General features: G+C 42.6%; 1 protein-coding gene and 1 long non-coding RNA gene across 2 annotated transcripts; one reads left to right on the top strand and one right to left on the bottom strand.

Annotated features, from left to right (window-relative positions):
- The first annotated feature begins 912 nt into the window (after positions 1 to 912).
- LOC113973968 (nuclear receptor subfamily 0 group B member 2-like) lies at positions 913 to 6,427 on the top strand. Its single transcript, XM_027696683.1, has 2 exons — positions 913 to 1,531; positions 6,008 to 6,427. The coding sequence occupies exons 1-2, from the start codon at positions 925 to 927 to the stop codon at positions 6,259 to 6,261; spliced, it is 861 nt and encodes a 286-aa protein (XP_027552484.1). The 5' UTR covers positions 913 to 924; the 3' UTR covers positions 6,262 to 6,427.
- On the bottom strand, positions 6,189 to 10,032 carry LOC113973976. Its single transcript, XR_003536411.1, has 3 exons — positions 9,947 to 10,032; positions 8,415 to 8,629; positions 6,189 to 6,290 (listed from the first exon to the last, which is right to left on the bottom strand). It is a non-coding gene; the product is annotated as an uncharacterized LOC113973976 (long non-coding RNA).
- Between the last annotated feature and the right edge of the window lie 4,848 nt (positions 10,033 to 14,880).

The following is a 14,880-nucleotide window of genomic DNA, read 5'->3' as shown; positions in this document are numbered from 1 at the left end:
TGTCAGATGCCCAGGCTGCTCAGGGAAGTGGTTGAGTCACCATTCCTGGAGGTACTAAAAAGATATGTAAATGTGGTGCTCAAAAACATGATTTAGTGGTGGACTTGGCAGTGCTGGGTTAATGATTGGACTCAATGATCTTAAAGATCTTTTCCAACCCAATTGATTCTATGATTCTAAGTCCACATGTTCTGTGTTTGAAATTATCATTTTTGAAATGCAAGAGATAACATTGTCATGAGCTATAGCAGCTGACCTTCTCTGAAGTTTCTCTCAAATCTCACAGAAACATGAAATAATTCCTAAACATGGGATTTCCATCCCTGAGACATAGGTGTCACACATTCTGTTAGTTACGGTGTAAAGAATGAACACTGTTAAGTGCTCTATGAAAAATAATGGTAAACATCCACAGCATCTTCAGGTGGCTCCTTTAAATAAGAAACAGAAGTGCCTGGTGACACAGCATCATTTGTAAGTGTAAATGCATTCCTGTGCCCTCAGGAGCATTAGTTAGTGGGCAATGTCAGTGTACCAATAAAAACAAAGACAACTTGCTCCTTCTTCACTTTTGATGTCATAGTTTTTCCCAGGCTTCCCCTCAGGGGCAGACTGTATGTGTTACAGAGCTGGTCTTTGGCAAAAGGCCACTGCCTGGTGGCAGCAGGCCAGGCACAGCCTGCCTGCACTGGGGCACTGTGGTAAGTGATGCCCGTGCCCCTGGCAGGTGTGAACCCTTCTGCTGGCCCAGGGTTACGGCAGCCCGGTGCGATACCAGCAGCCGGCAGCCCCGCCTCATTTGAAACAGACTGGTACAAATAAAGTTCAAGGTAACTTCACAGATCAGGGTCATATTACTTTTCAACTGCCTGTGTATATAAAAACATGCACTGCCTCTCCTGCTGTTGATGCACAGCTCCCCGCATGCTGTTTCCTGTCACAGGGAACTCTGGCTCTATGGCTACCAAGATCCCAAATAAGAAATTTAGGAAATGTCAGTGTGACACACACCATACTAAGAGTATCCTGTATCAGATCCTTAACAAAGAGCATGAAAGTGAGACCAAGTGGCACCAGCAGCATCACAACCCCCACTGCTCCACAGGAATCAAGGACTGCTCTTGCTTGGACAGGAGAAGAGTTGTCCTGAAAACACCAGAAGCCACGTGCAGAAGAGCTTCTGGAGTGCTCTTGAAGACTTCAATTTTTATTAGAAACCTGCCTTCTTTTTATCACATGCCTTTGGATGATCAGCTTGTTCTCATACAGCAGAACTGGGCCCCTCTTTTTGTCCTGGGCATGGCACAAGAAGGGGTGGATTTTGATCTGAGAGAGATTTCAGTCCCTAGTTTATTGAAAAAAATCCTCCTCAATCAGTCTTTGACAGCTAACAATGAACTGGGCAGCTCATCACCAGGAACATCTTTGGCAAAAGTTCAGAAGATGAAGAATCTCTTGTGGAAATGCTGGGACCTGGACATAAGTGCAAAAGAATATGCCTATCTTAAAGGAATTATTCTTTTTAATTCTGGTGAGTCCTCCTGGAAACTACATAGATGATTATGGGCTTAGAAAGACATTTGGCATTTTCATTTGTATATAGACAAATGTTTAGTTTTACTCTTGCCTATGAATACAGCTAAATTTCTCAAAAATCCATATTCCACAATTTAATGACTTTTCTGCCTGAAGTGGTTTATTTCAGTTCCTTGGCTGTGTACAGTAGGTAACCCACTGAAAGCCAAAACAGCTTATATTGGACAAATTTTAAGTAATAAATAATTAACAGTGTCACTTCAAACTGATTTTCAGTTCAAAGATAATACAGCAGCCTCATCTGTAGTACTGCAAAGGAGAGATGGTACATGGGTACACGATGTGAGTACTGGAAGTATTTTAGCAGAGACTTCCTCTGTAACAAGAACTCTGGAGAAAATAAAATAATCCTTATCAACTGATTTTCATCAATGAGGCAAAAGGATGCTATGTTGATGTTACACAGCTTTTATTTATTTATATTCTTTATTTATATAATTTAATATCACTACACTCAAAGCCTGCAACAGTAATCGTGGAGCAAACTAAAACTAGTGATTGCATCCTCTCATTTCAGATGCCAAGTTCAGGTTCTTTAGGAAGGAAGGTTTCCTCGGTCAGCAGCATGGAGTGCATGAGTCATTAAAAGCTGAACTCTAAGTACACTAAAGTAAATGGAAAGACTTACTGACTCCAGCCTGCTCTGGCTCAGATCCTCGGCTCCTTCCACAGCGATCACTGCTGTTGGCTGCACTGTCAGCAGTGTGCTGTACTTCAGACTGCACCAAAAGGATACATGAATGCTTCAGTTATTCCATTATATTTCTTATGGTGAATGGTTTATAGGCTGCTCAAAAGCTGTATGACTTTATATTTGTTTCCAAGGGGATTCAGATTCTGACTCTTGAGGTGTAATGTCATCCAGATGTTTGGTGTTGCCTTGTGTGTCTATGCTGCAGCATCAAATCAGTGGAGTTTGTTTCAGTGCAAGTTATTTTGTCATTTTTTTCACAGTAAAATCAGGCTGAACAAAACCTCCACTTATAACCAGGGGGATGCTAAGAAGAGAAATGCCTCATCTGCAGCAGCTTACACAGTTTAACTAGTAGGCATTTTTATTATCTCTGTAGGTAAAATGAGATTTTCACTTGAGGAGAAAGCAGCAGAAGCAGGATTATGTTCTGGGTTTCTGCCTTCTAAAGCCTGGTGCTTCTCTAGGGTGCTGTATGAGAGGGCCAGCAGCCCTTGATGCTGTCTGCAGACACATTCCAGTGTTTCAGGAATGTCACCTAGCTCATAGGTAGGATGATCCCGTTCTCTGGAATATTTCCCCACAAGCTGCCGAAGGCAGCCTAGAGAACTTCTGGTAAGCCTAGACTGACTCCAGATGAAACAGTTACAGTCTAACTCTGAGCTGAAACAGGTACTCAGGGCTTATGCACAGCCCCAAAATGCCCTTTGCTGCAAACAAATCTGTACAGCTGTTATTTTTAAAAGCTTTTTAATACTTTCCACCAAACTCAGAAAATATTTTCTACATACATGCAGCACATTTTCAAACTTTTCAAGTTTTGGTGTGATGTTGGGCAAAATGTTAATATTCTGCAGGCCTCAGTTCTAAGAGGATTTCAGGGGACCACCAGCAGTGACAATGGTAAACCCTTTCTTGGATCATGAAGTACCTCATGAGGGCTCCCACCCTGAATGTTTTACTTCTGTTAGGACCACCAAAACTGATTGAGGCAATAGGGAAGGGCCAGGTACAGAGCAGTTCAGAGCTGGGTTATGAGTTGGAGTTCAACAGGACATGCAGGCATGCGGCTGTAGCAGCCATCACTTGGATAAGAAGCATGACAGGTATGACAAACCTTTGCTTGTGCCCTGGCTGGTCTCTTGTGGCACAGATATTGTGCTTACTATCATTAAAAAATTCCTTTGTCAAGAGAGTGGCAGGCAGCATGATGGAATGTAGGTTCTACCGCTAGAATCATAGAACGGTTGGGGTCAGAAAAGACCTTAAAAATCATCTAGTCCAACCTATCTGCCATAAGCAGGGCCACCTTCCACTAGATCAGGTTGCTCAAAGCCCCAGCTTGGCCTTCTGGCCAACTTCCAGGGTTGTGGCATTCACAACACCTCTGGGCAAGCTATTCCAGTGCCTCACCACTCTCACAGCAAAGAATTTCTGTCTAATATCTAATCTAAACCTACCCACCTTCTTTCAGTTCAAGGCCATTACCCCTAGTCCTATCACCCCATGCCCTTGTAAAAAGTCCCTCTCCAGCTTTCTTGTAAAGCCTCTTTAGGTACTGGAAGGCTGCTATAAGGTCTTCCTGAAGCCTTCTCCTCTCCAGTATGAATGACCCCAACTCTCTCAGCCTGTCATCATAGGAGAGGTGCACCAGCCTTCTGATCATCTTTAGGGCCCTCCTCTGGACTTGCTCCAGCAGGTGCACATCCTTCCTATGTTGAAGGTCCCAGAGGTGGAAATAAAAGCAGACGGTGCAGCACCTCTCTGCAGGAGGCTCTGGCTGGGTTACTAACTGGCCTCATGTGGGCCAGCAAGAACCTGTAAAGAAGAAAGCCTGTGCCCAGCCCCTGAGGAGAAACAGGCACCTTGCATCAATGGAATCCAGACTCTCCGGAATATATTGGCATCCCTGCTTTTCCCAGGGGAAAAGCTAGGTGGCTTCAAAGAGGTCACAGTTTCTGTGGGTGAAGGGTCCAGCTGCAAGGCCTTCTCTACCAGGACACAGGCAATAAGTCAAAGAAAGGAGCAGGTAGGACTGTTCTGTGCACAGGAACAGCTCAGAGTGAGGTGAAAATGTTCTTGTGCTTTTGAAAATTGTCTGAAAAACTATTGGAACTGCACAGTGAAGGGACAGGAACTGTGAAAAACAATGCTTCTAATTAATCAGTGCCATATAGATACGTATTTTTGGCGTTTTCTATACATATATATATTTTAAAACTCCATCAAGGCTGTGACAGGACTTCTGTTAAAAAGGATACTCTTAAGAGGTTTATAGTTCAGCTGGAAAAATGTGTTTGACTGAGAATTATTACAACAGATCTCAGAACAAGAAGTGTCTCATTATATGTAAATTAAACCCAGCATTTGATTACACAGAAAAGAAGACCAAATGGGGAAATTAAGCATATTTGAAGGGATATAAACAATTGCAATTTCATCCTGAATATACAAAGTCCTGGCAATTTCCTTTCCATGAAAAATCTAACACTTGGAACCATCCTCACAGCTTGCAGCTGCTGGTAATCCCGGAGGAGATGACGACTTTTCCAAAGTCTCCATTTCTGGCTAGCCTTGTTTCAAGTTTGGCTGAGACTTCCTCTCCTCTGGCAGTGATATTTAGCAAGAGAGCTGCTGAAGGCCAACAAAGAGCAGCCAGTTACACGTTGAAGAAAACTCAACGAGGTTGGTTTTGCCCTAGCAGAGGGCACTAGGCAAGGAGGCAGAACCTCCCACACTTAAATGAATGATCTTGTGTGAAACACTCCCTGTTGTAAGCTATTCAGATCCCATCCCAGGGAGGTATGGAGTCAGTCACTGTAAAAGATGCCAAATAGGCCTAGAGTGTGTGCTACCTCTGTCCTGCAGCAATTCTAGGAAAGAAAAGATGTTGTTATCCTTAGGTTGTGAGAACAGGAGGCAACAGATTGCTGAGAGCTACATGACTAGGCAATCCCTCCAGAGGCAAAGGATAAACACAGGGTGTTCTTTGAACTGAGCCCTGGCACACACTGATGCCCTCGAGCCAGCAGGTCACATGCTATGGGAGGTATGTGATTGAGGCTCAAGACCATGACTCCATAGGACAGAGACCTCTCCTCTTTCAGAAATGGCTGAGGAAAGGGAACACAGAACCAGTTACCACTCCCGTGGGTCATGATGCATCTCACAGAGAATTTTTATGCTCTTTTTAGACTGTAAATGAAAGTGTCTACATAGTGTGGTGAACCATAGTTCCCCAGCTTAGTCTAGTAACCAGAGGCAACAACAGGATGGAGATGGGGCTAGGTAGACTGGAGAACCATGTTTTCAGGCTTCGAGCCTGCTCTCTGCTCCAAACCACCATCTCTATCTTCCTAATGTTACCTACCTAGTGTAGATTAGAGCTGGAATTTTCCCACCTACTCAGACTATGGGCTCAGCAGCATATGGGTAGACAACACAATAAAGCTTCTTCTCCGTCTGTACTGAGTCATTTACCTGCTGTTACTATTGCAAAGCTGGATTTTAATGTAACAGGCCAGATTCCTATGTGCTTACAATGCTGCTCAATGCTCCTTCAAATTATTGAACGACACATATCTTCTTTTATGAAAAAGTGTATTTAGGAACTGTTTATTTTTCTATAGAGAAAGTAGTGCTATAAGCCAGAAATCCATCGAAGGGCTTAGAACAGAAATGTATACTCAAGATTTCCTATTTTACTTTTTGTTTTGACAGGATGCTGTGTCCTAAAATGTCTCCCCTATGTACAAACAATGCAGCAGGAAGCTCAGCAAGCCTTGATGGAGTTTGTCTCACAAATGTTCCATGGAAACCTGGCCAGGTTTGCTTCAATCCTTCAGCTAATCACTTCTCTTCGAGACATTGATGCAGATGCTATTGAAGAGGTCTTCTTCAGGCCCATTCTAGGAGAGGCCATCCTAAACGTATTACTTCTAGAAACACTATATATCAAGCCAGACTGCCTTTGAAAACAGATGACATCTGAGCTCTCAAATACCTATTTTTGAAGAGATGAGAGGTTATTATGAGCTAAATAAACACATTTCAAACAAATCATTGATGCATCTTTGTAAGCCATATTTTTTTTTATGAAGTATTTTTTTAATGTTTTAGAATTAAAGCAGAGAAATCTAAGCATTTCATGATTCTGTGTGCTTTCAAAAATCCTTAGTTTAAAGTAATCAAAGACTATCTAGGAGCACCAGCATACTTTCCAGTTGTGCTAGGTTCAACCATATTATTTCTAGTGAGCATTTTTACAGCTGTTTATACTATACGCTTTTGGCTTTCCAGAAGTTTTGGCTTTCAGGAGCAAGGGTAATGGTAAATTTTATTCAATTGACGATGAATAGATACATAAAAGACTGGTTGTAGTGGTTTGAACCAGGTTTTCCCCCTGAAACTAAGAAAGTGGTAACCCCCAGGGGGTGGTGACCCTTGGGGCTTGACCAATCAGTGCTCCTGCAAAATATAAACATATCTCTGGAGACCGGAAGAGAAGCAGTAGTACTTGTGGGAAGAAGAGGTGGCCATGTTGTGGTGAGCCACGAGGAGAAGGGGCTCCGGCCCCTTGGGGGCCTTTGCCCCCCCCAGCCCCCGGTTGGGGGCTGCAGGGACTCGGAACAGTGTCAGACTGGACTGAGTGCCTGTGGCTAGGAACTGGGGGAGTTTCTCCCCTGTAAGTAGAAGTGAGAGACACTGGGAGCAGCGACGGAGCAGCAGCAGAACAGCAGTGTCCGAAGAGCAGTGGCAAAGAGCCAACTGATAAGAACCAAGAGAAGCAACAGATGCCGGTATGCAACTGAAGCAGACACAGAGTTGTCTGAAGAACGAAAAGAGCCAGCAGCAGAAAGCAAGACAAGAGACCCGAGCTAGCAGCAGGAAGAGAGTTTCGGAGGGTAAGAACTGGACAAACCAAAACCCCCAAACTCGCTAGAGACCCCTCCGAGAAAGAGGAGGGGGTGGTGGACTGAGTGGAGTCCTAAAGTGCAGTATGCACTGCAGAGAGGAGCTAAGAAGCTCCGGCCTCCTGAGAGCTCAGCCAGGATGGCCAAAGGAATGTGTGTGGAGGGGGTGACCTTGGGCTTTCCCCCCCCCCTCCTTGCTGCCAGGCTTCAGAGAAGCTGGCAGCCATCTTTGAGGCAGAGCATGGGAGCTCTGCACAGGGGCTTGATTTTCCCCTGAGGATACCAGACCGTCACGAAGACCCCGGTGCTTCGTGATATGACCATGGTGTAGCGGCCGTGTCTGGGGTTACGCAGCCCATGGAAAGACCCCCTGTTTGAAGACGGGGGCCGAGAGAGGCTTGGAAGACCTCCCTCGTGTGTGCTGGCAGAGAGCCAGCAACTACTACTGCTGCCTAGAAGAGAAGACACAGAAAGCCTACTGCCTAGAGAGAGAGAGAGACCTGCTGCTGACAGACTGGAAGGGGTCTTTTCTTCTTCTTCTCTCCTGGACTTTTATTTGGAGAGAGAAGAGATTGGGCCCATTGTAAATATTACTGTCATGGTAGAGATAGATATAGAGTTAAGATTGTATGCAGTGTATTATAGTATAAGTATTTATTTGTATAGTCTTTGTAATATATTCCTTTCCCCCATATTGAGTCTCGTGTTTTTGTCTGGAAAACCCATCTCACATGGGGTTGAGATGTGGGTGGGGGGGCTAGAAATCAGAATTGGATTTTGGGCCTTTTCAAACCATGACACTGGTCAATGGTAAAATCAGTATAAATCCTTCCTTTTCTTGGGATGTCAATCCCTGATCCCAATCCCCTTTTTGTTCCACTGAGAACTCTAGTCCCTTGAGTGTAATTGCTTGATGGAACTCCCCCTTACTAACTGCTTTTTATATGTTCTTTTCTAAGTCTTGCAGTAAACTGTGGGCATTAAATCCCTCTCCCATTATTTACAAAGTTCTTTCCTAAGTAAGAAACTGAACAACATGAATAAAAAATTTGTTGACTAGACAAAAGCCATTGCTCAGGATCATTTCCAGGATAGCAATAACAAAGGCTGAAAGCTAGTGTGTCATGCCATAAACAGCAAAACTAATGTAGCCCAGTTTCCTACATATTTAAGACCTTTTTCCTTTAGCCTTCCCTGCATCCTTTTATAATTACCTTCACTTCCCTTCAAACAGATGTCAGATGTTCCTTGGACAGCAGAAATGCTAAAATATGGTTTTCTACAGATGTGTACAATCTGTTCCTCGACCTCTCACTCCAAGAGTTCCACGTCTCCACCTCCAAGTACACTACAGCATTCCCCTCAACATCTCGATATCGCCCATCCATCTGGCTGGGGAAGAGACAGCACGTGTGTGCTGACTTGTCATCTGTCAGGATAAAAAAACCATTGAGCTTAAACTTTAGCTGCCATAATGGAAGGTATTCGAATCCCTTACCTATCCCATTCCTCTGCCAATGGTTTCCATGAAACTTAGAGGAATTAATTTCTGAGTTTTTTCAGTAGTAGGTCCAATTTAGTTTTGTTTGACATGGGGTGTGTCAAATTCACCAAATAGGTACTGACAGGCAGGTAGACAGACAAGAGGACAAAGAGTATGATAGCTCAATGCACACTTCCTTAGAATGTCAAGCTAAAATCATAAGAAAGAGAACTCTATTTATATATATATGTATATTTATACAAAGGGACATCAACAGAGATGGATGTTCAAAGGACTTTCTTTTAAAGTCAACCAAGGAAAAAAGAAGTTCAAAAAACAAAAAGAGTTCACTACCTACCAGTTTTGACAAAAGGCTACACATTTTCCCCCCACTTTGGTAATTGAGGAATAAATTGTAGAAATAAGGGGGAAAAAAGCAAACCTCAAACAATATAAACCAAGTCCCTGGGTACTTGTGATCATGGAAGTAACAACCTCTACAGTCAACAAAACTCACCTTCTTATATTACGAGTTAACCAAACCTTTCAGAAGTGAAGCTTTTTGGACAGATATTTTCCATGGCAAGCCCTCAGAGTAGAAGTTTTCAGCAGAGTTTTTTGTTAAAATGGCTCAACAGTATTGCCACAGACCAACTGGTGCATGGTAACAGGATATTCCCTGTTTAGTTATTTGTGATACTGAATGAAAACATTAGTTCCAGGCATTTGATTTTTATCTGTTCTTAAAATTTAACCAAGCCATATACATCCAAAAATGGTATTTGTACATTTGGTATCAACAACATCATTTGGCAGTAGACACAAATTTCTCTCTCTCAAACACCTCCCAGGTCCTAACAGCTTCTACCTCTACAACAGATGCTCCATTTGCACAATGAAAGTGCAGTGCAGGCCTGGGTGGAAGGAGCAGGACCCAGCTAGTCTTGCACATGCAGCAGCTTCTGCAACGGGAATGGGAAGAGGATCTCTGCTCTGATCTCAGCGCTCCCATTGCTATTGTGAAGAGGGCAGAGAGGGAAAGAAATAACCTCAGCTCAGTGGGAAGAGTGAGGAATTTTAGACAGAGGTATAAAATACTGAAAACATGAAAAATGAGAAATAGTCATGGGGGCTTAGAGAGAGGAACAGCAAGGGAGATCAAAAAAGGCAGGAGAGGGGGACAGAAGTAGCTTATTAATAGAGCTCATTTCTGTGTAGAGTCCAGCTTACTTTCATAAGCCAAAGTCCTGCTTAGTGGCTCACCAACAACCTGAACCCAGGACAGGGTTCATGGTTCAGTAGCCTGAATTCCAGACTACTGAGAACATACCAGACAGTCTCTGTTCACAACTTTGCTTCTTATCAAAATCTACTGCAAGGTCTTTGACTTTATCTATAAGATATACAATGGCTTCAATTCAACTCTCTTTGAATTGGAGGGCACAATGCCAACAAGTTCCCATGGCTTGGCTCACCTGGAAGACAGTGCTGTATTTGCTGATGGCTCTTAGCCTGGTGTGTGTCTATGTAACCAGTTTTCTGAAAAGAATGCCTAGCACTCCACAGTGAAGATCACAGTCAACAGCTTGGGTTTTCAAGATGATTTGACCTTCTACCGTGAAGGCAAACACTAGGCTTCAGAGGGAACTCCCACAAGATCTGATACTCATGGACCTCACCTCACTGTTCTCTGAATACAAGATTCAGTCCTTCAACATGTCTTTAACAAAACACATCTTTAGTCTATATACAATTAAAAAACTCAACAACCTTGAGCTAATGCTCTATGTAAGCAAACATTCCCCATCTCACAGACCTGATCACAGAAGGAGCATGAGTTGTAATAATCATTTGCAGGTATCCTGTTCAAAGAGGCTGAGATAGTACTGTCTTGCTGAGGACAGTAAGAATCTGTATCTACTGTAAATAAACTGCATATGAAGGTGGAGGCTACGCAGGTACAAGAAAAAGGCAGGAACAGGAGAGAAGAGGGATCATGAGCAGAGGCTAGCAGCAAAAGCAGGAGCTCTCCCTGGAAGGTGGAAAGGCACAGCACAAGACAGCCTTTAGAAGCCAATGGAAATAACGCATTGGAATGAAGAAGCAGAGACAGAAACGAACAGAAGGCAAAAGGAAGACAAGGGAAAATCCTTGCTTCCCCACCCATCAAAAAAAAAAAAAAGAAAGAAAGAGAGAGGGAGAGAGAAACAATGAGGAAAGAAAGGCTTCTCACCACTTATTTTAGCTTCTGGAATTGAAACCAGAAGCAGTTTCTCCAGCTGTGGAATCCACCAACAAAGTATGTGTGTCCATCTCCCTCTAGCGCCCAGGAGACAACAGTATCGCCATCACCTAAAGTGTGAGCTTAGCTGATGTAAACCTGCCAAATAAAGTACCTAGTGCTGCTGATGACCCAGGCAGAGCTTTCACTCAGAGACATCTTTCCTGTCCCAGTTGCTGACTTGTTCAAAATAGTGTACAATATTTTTAAATTGTTAGAAGAAACCTACATTTGCAAAAAGTAAATTCAATTTACTTGCAAAATCTTACTCCATACTTCTTCTGAATATTATCATAAGCTCTTTTAGTGACCTGATTACAAACTCTTGTGGTTTCCCCTCAGGACTCCCTGCCTTACTTGGAGCAAAGAATGGCCTGTGCTGATGGAATTTGTTATGACTGTGCAATGGAGGAGGCTGCTGTCGCCTAAGGCTCAGCTACTTTTGTTGCAGCACTAACATTGCAGAATATGGATTAAAATGGATCTACAGTGACAGAAGCAATGCTCCTCAAGTTAAATTGGACAAATGACACCTTATAGAGTGTAGGCCAGCCAAGTGAATTCAGGTGGCATTATTCCAAAGTGATAGTGTCCCAGAAAAAGGCTGTAACTAACAGCATTAACTGGAGTAAAAGTTTTTTGTTTTCCACAGTGGCAAACACAAGACCTCGGAAATGGTGATTTGCAGAAGTCGCTAGGGTCTCATAGTTGCGATCCAGGCCCCAATAGGCTGTGTCTCACACTTTGAAAATAATGTATAGTGCTGTAAGCACTGAAAAATCAGTCTGTGCACACTCAAAGTTCAGGGAAGCTTTCAACAACTCTAATTTTGACACTTTCATTCCTCTTTTGTAAAAGGAAGTGGGTATAATATTGCCTTTTTTTGTGACACATCTTTGAAGATAATAATCGGTGTTTGTAAAGAGCTAACAAATACTGTACTTGAGCACATTAGAAAGTCACACTGAAAATTAATAAATTCAGTATTCTATGCTATATTCAATAGCACAGACTAAAATAATACAGAGGCTTATGCATTACAGGGAAAGGATAAAAAGAGAAGATACTGAAGAGTAAGATTTAGTAAGCACCAAGTAAAAATAACATGTCGTTTGCTATGGTGGGACCCACCTTGCAAAAGAGTCACTTGCACTCTCCCTAGAGCACAGAGAGAGGGGCATGCTCTGAGGGAGGTATGCCTCCCTCTCTCATACCTACCTTAATTTTGGATGAACCACACTATTAATTGCTTTACCTCTGCCTATTGATACAGCTAAGGAACCCACCTGACTATTTGTGATTCACTGTCTAACTTTCAGATGGTAAAAGTGAGATTAATCCCACCTCTAGGACATACACAGAAATGATCTGGATCTGGTTTGCACCTGCAATATTAACTTCAGCATTTTCTAGAAGCATGCTTGGATTTGCAGTCCTGGTCTTTAAACAATGTGTTTTAGACTTGTGCTTTAACCTAAATGTGTATTTCTAATTAATGAAACCTGATATAGGCTTGGAAAAAAAAATAGTTCTCTGATTTTATTCACCTGCCCAGAAACCACTAAAAAGACACATATAGGTCATTCTTAAATCTATGTCCTATCTATATCTCTATATCTGTATCAGTATTTCTATGCTCCTTCTTTTTGTTTGCTTTTGTTTGTTTTTCCACTGGTATGCCTTTATTACCTCTTTTGTAGAAACAAAGCTACTTCATTCAAAACCTAAAATTTCACTTCTGTTAGAAGCACTTGTAAGTCATACTCTCGCAGACGAGCCACTATTGTAGGGTATGGGTATGTGAAAAATGCAGTTCTGTACTTGATATTAATATAGGCACACATAGAAATAAACATATGTCCCATTTCTACCACAGGTCTGTTGATAAAAGCAGCCTATCTCAGGGAAAAAAATGGAGACAAGTTTCTATAATAAATTTATGGTCTAAAGAAGCTTCAGTTCCTTTAATGACAAAAAAAGGATCTCATTGAAGCCAGTGTTACCAATTGTACAGAAATCCTCAATCTTTCCCAGTAGGCCAGGAGAGAGGAGGGTGAGTCAGTAGTTTAGTTTTGCTTGGGCTTGTTATCAACTGTTGTCCTTATGAGGTTGTGATTTGGAAAGTACAAGTTGTCATTCTTGCTGTGTTCTCTCTCTCTCTCTTTCTCTGCCTGGGGGGGTAGCAGAAATGTTGCAAGATGAAGCACTCCACACCTCAGCTAAGATAAGAACGTCTTCATCAAAGGAAGACACGGCCACAGTTATCTGCTAGCAGATAATCTCAGGAGCCAAGAATGCAAAGCTTCAAGTAGCGTGGGAATGGTCCCATTTCAGTCACAGCGGAAACAGCTCGACCCACGCACACTCACAAACCATAGATTTTTACTAGGAGGGCAAAATGGAAATTTAGTGTGAAAAATAAATGTCTTGTTTATGCAAGTGACCACACAGTGAAGGGTCTAATAATCTTTCCCTATCAGGATCTTATTAGCAATTAAAAATAATCTGTCATACGCCTATAATAGATAAATGTTTGCTTCCAAATATACAAGCATCAGTCAGTGCATTGGAACATGATGCAGTAGATGGCTGTGATCACTGCAGCATGGGCAGGGGGTTGTACATTTGTACATTGAGGAGCAATGCAGCTTCTGGGAGCACAACGTGAAGTATGACAGACAAGGAAAGGATACTCTAACCAGGAGGAACCATCTCCACTGTGCAGTGTTGTCTAGGAACTCAGCACAACTGAGGGGAGGGCAATCAAAGGTATACGAGTAAGGTGCCATTACTGATGACATGCTACACAATGTTGGTGTATCAGACTAGTCTGCCCCCAAACATCACATTGCATACAGAAGTGACCACAGAGATTTTGCGTGCAGCTCCTGAGCATGCTGCTGGATGGCAGATGTTGCTACTACATTTCTTCCAAGATCTTGAGTCCCCTCAACACAGCTACAGTCCCTTCACCCCTAATCTAAGTAGTTTTCACACTCCTCTGAGGCACTGAACATGTGACCCCTGCACAGCCTTCTGAGGGTGTATGGATAGGTGGGGACTCCCTCGCCCACACTCCAAGTTAGGCAAAAGCAAGCCAGTTCAGATCTGAAAGTCATGTATTTGCACAGATTTAACAACTTGGGTACGGCCCTGGGCCACTCCAGTTACACAGATTCCAGAGGTGGGTGGCATCCAATTGGTTTGGAAAGTGAGTGAGGCAAATATGTGTCTGTCTGCACCTGTCCTGGTCAATATATATGAGTCAATAGCATTATTATTAGGAAAATAAGATTAGGGCAGGGACTAGGAAGATCCTCCTACAACATCCAATCTGGTCTCACTCATCATGGATATTGATCTTGTATATGATTGCATCCCAAAATTTATCAAGCTCCACCTGATGATAATCTAGGATGTATTTGCATAGCCTATACATAATGGGACAGAACCTCCTGATCTGATGTTTAGGAACTTTCTAATTCCAGAACTTTCTAATTCCAATTCCATGTTATTAACAGCTATTATATACACATTCTTTCTTGTACCAACATCAATTCAAATAGCTTTTCTCACTCAGTGCGTTCATCCAAGATATTTATAGACAACAGTTTTGTCCCATATCCATCTGCCTCTGTCAGCCCCTCTTGCCATCCCTACTCTGATAGTTTTCAACTTCTGATTCACATCTCATTCTCATTTTTGACTGATGATCTAATATTATGCTCACTTGACCTGCTTGAGTCAGAGGATGAATCTCTCTGTTACAGAAGTGAATCTCAGATTTGCTCCCATCTGTTCTCTCCTTCACGTGGAGGTCATTTTTTTTCCTGTTCTATGTCAGTATCATATAAGGCTTCATTGCTCTGTCTGAAACTCCACCTCTCAACTATCTCTACCATATCTTCCTCTCCTC

This window comes from Neopelma chrysocephalum, unplaced genomic scaffold (assembly GCF_003984885.1).
Source record: "Neopelma chrysocephalum unplaced genomic scaffold, ASM398488v2 Primary Assembly neopelma1_23b, whole genome shotgun sequence".
NCBI lineage: Eukaryota > Metazoa > Chordata > Aves > Passeriformes > Pipridae > Neopelma > Neopelma chrysocephalum.
Note: the sequence above shows the minus strand (reverse complement) of the source record. Positions and strands in the feature narration are given on the sequence as shown.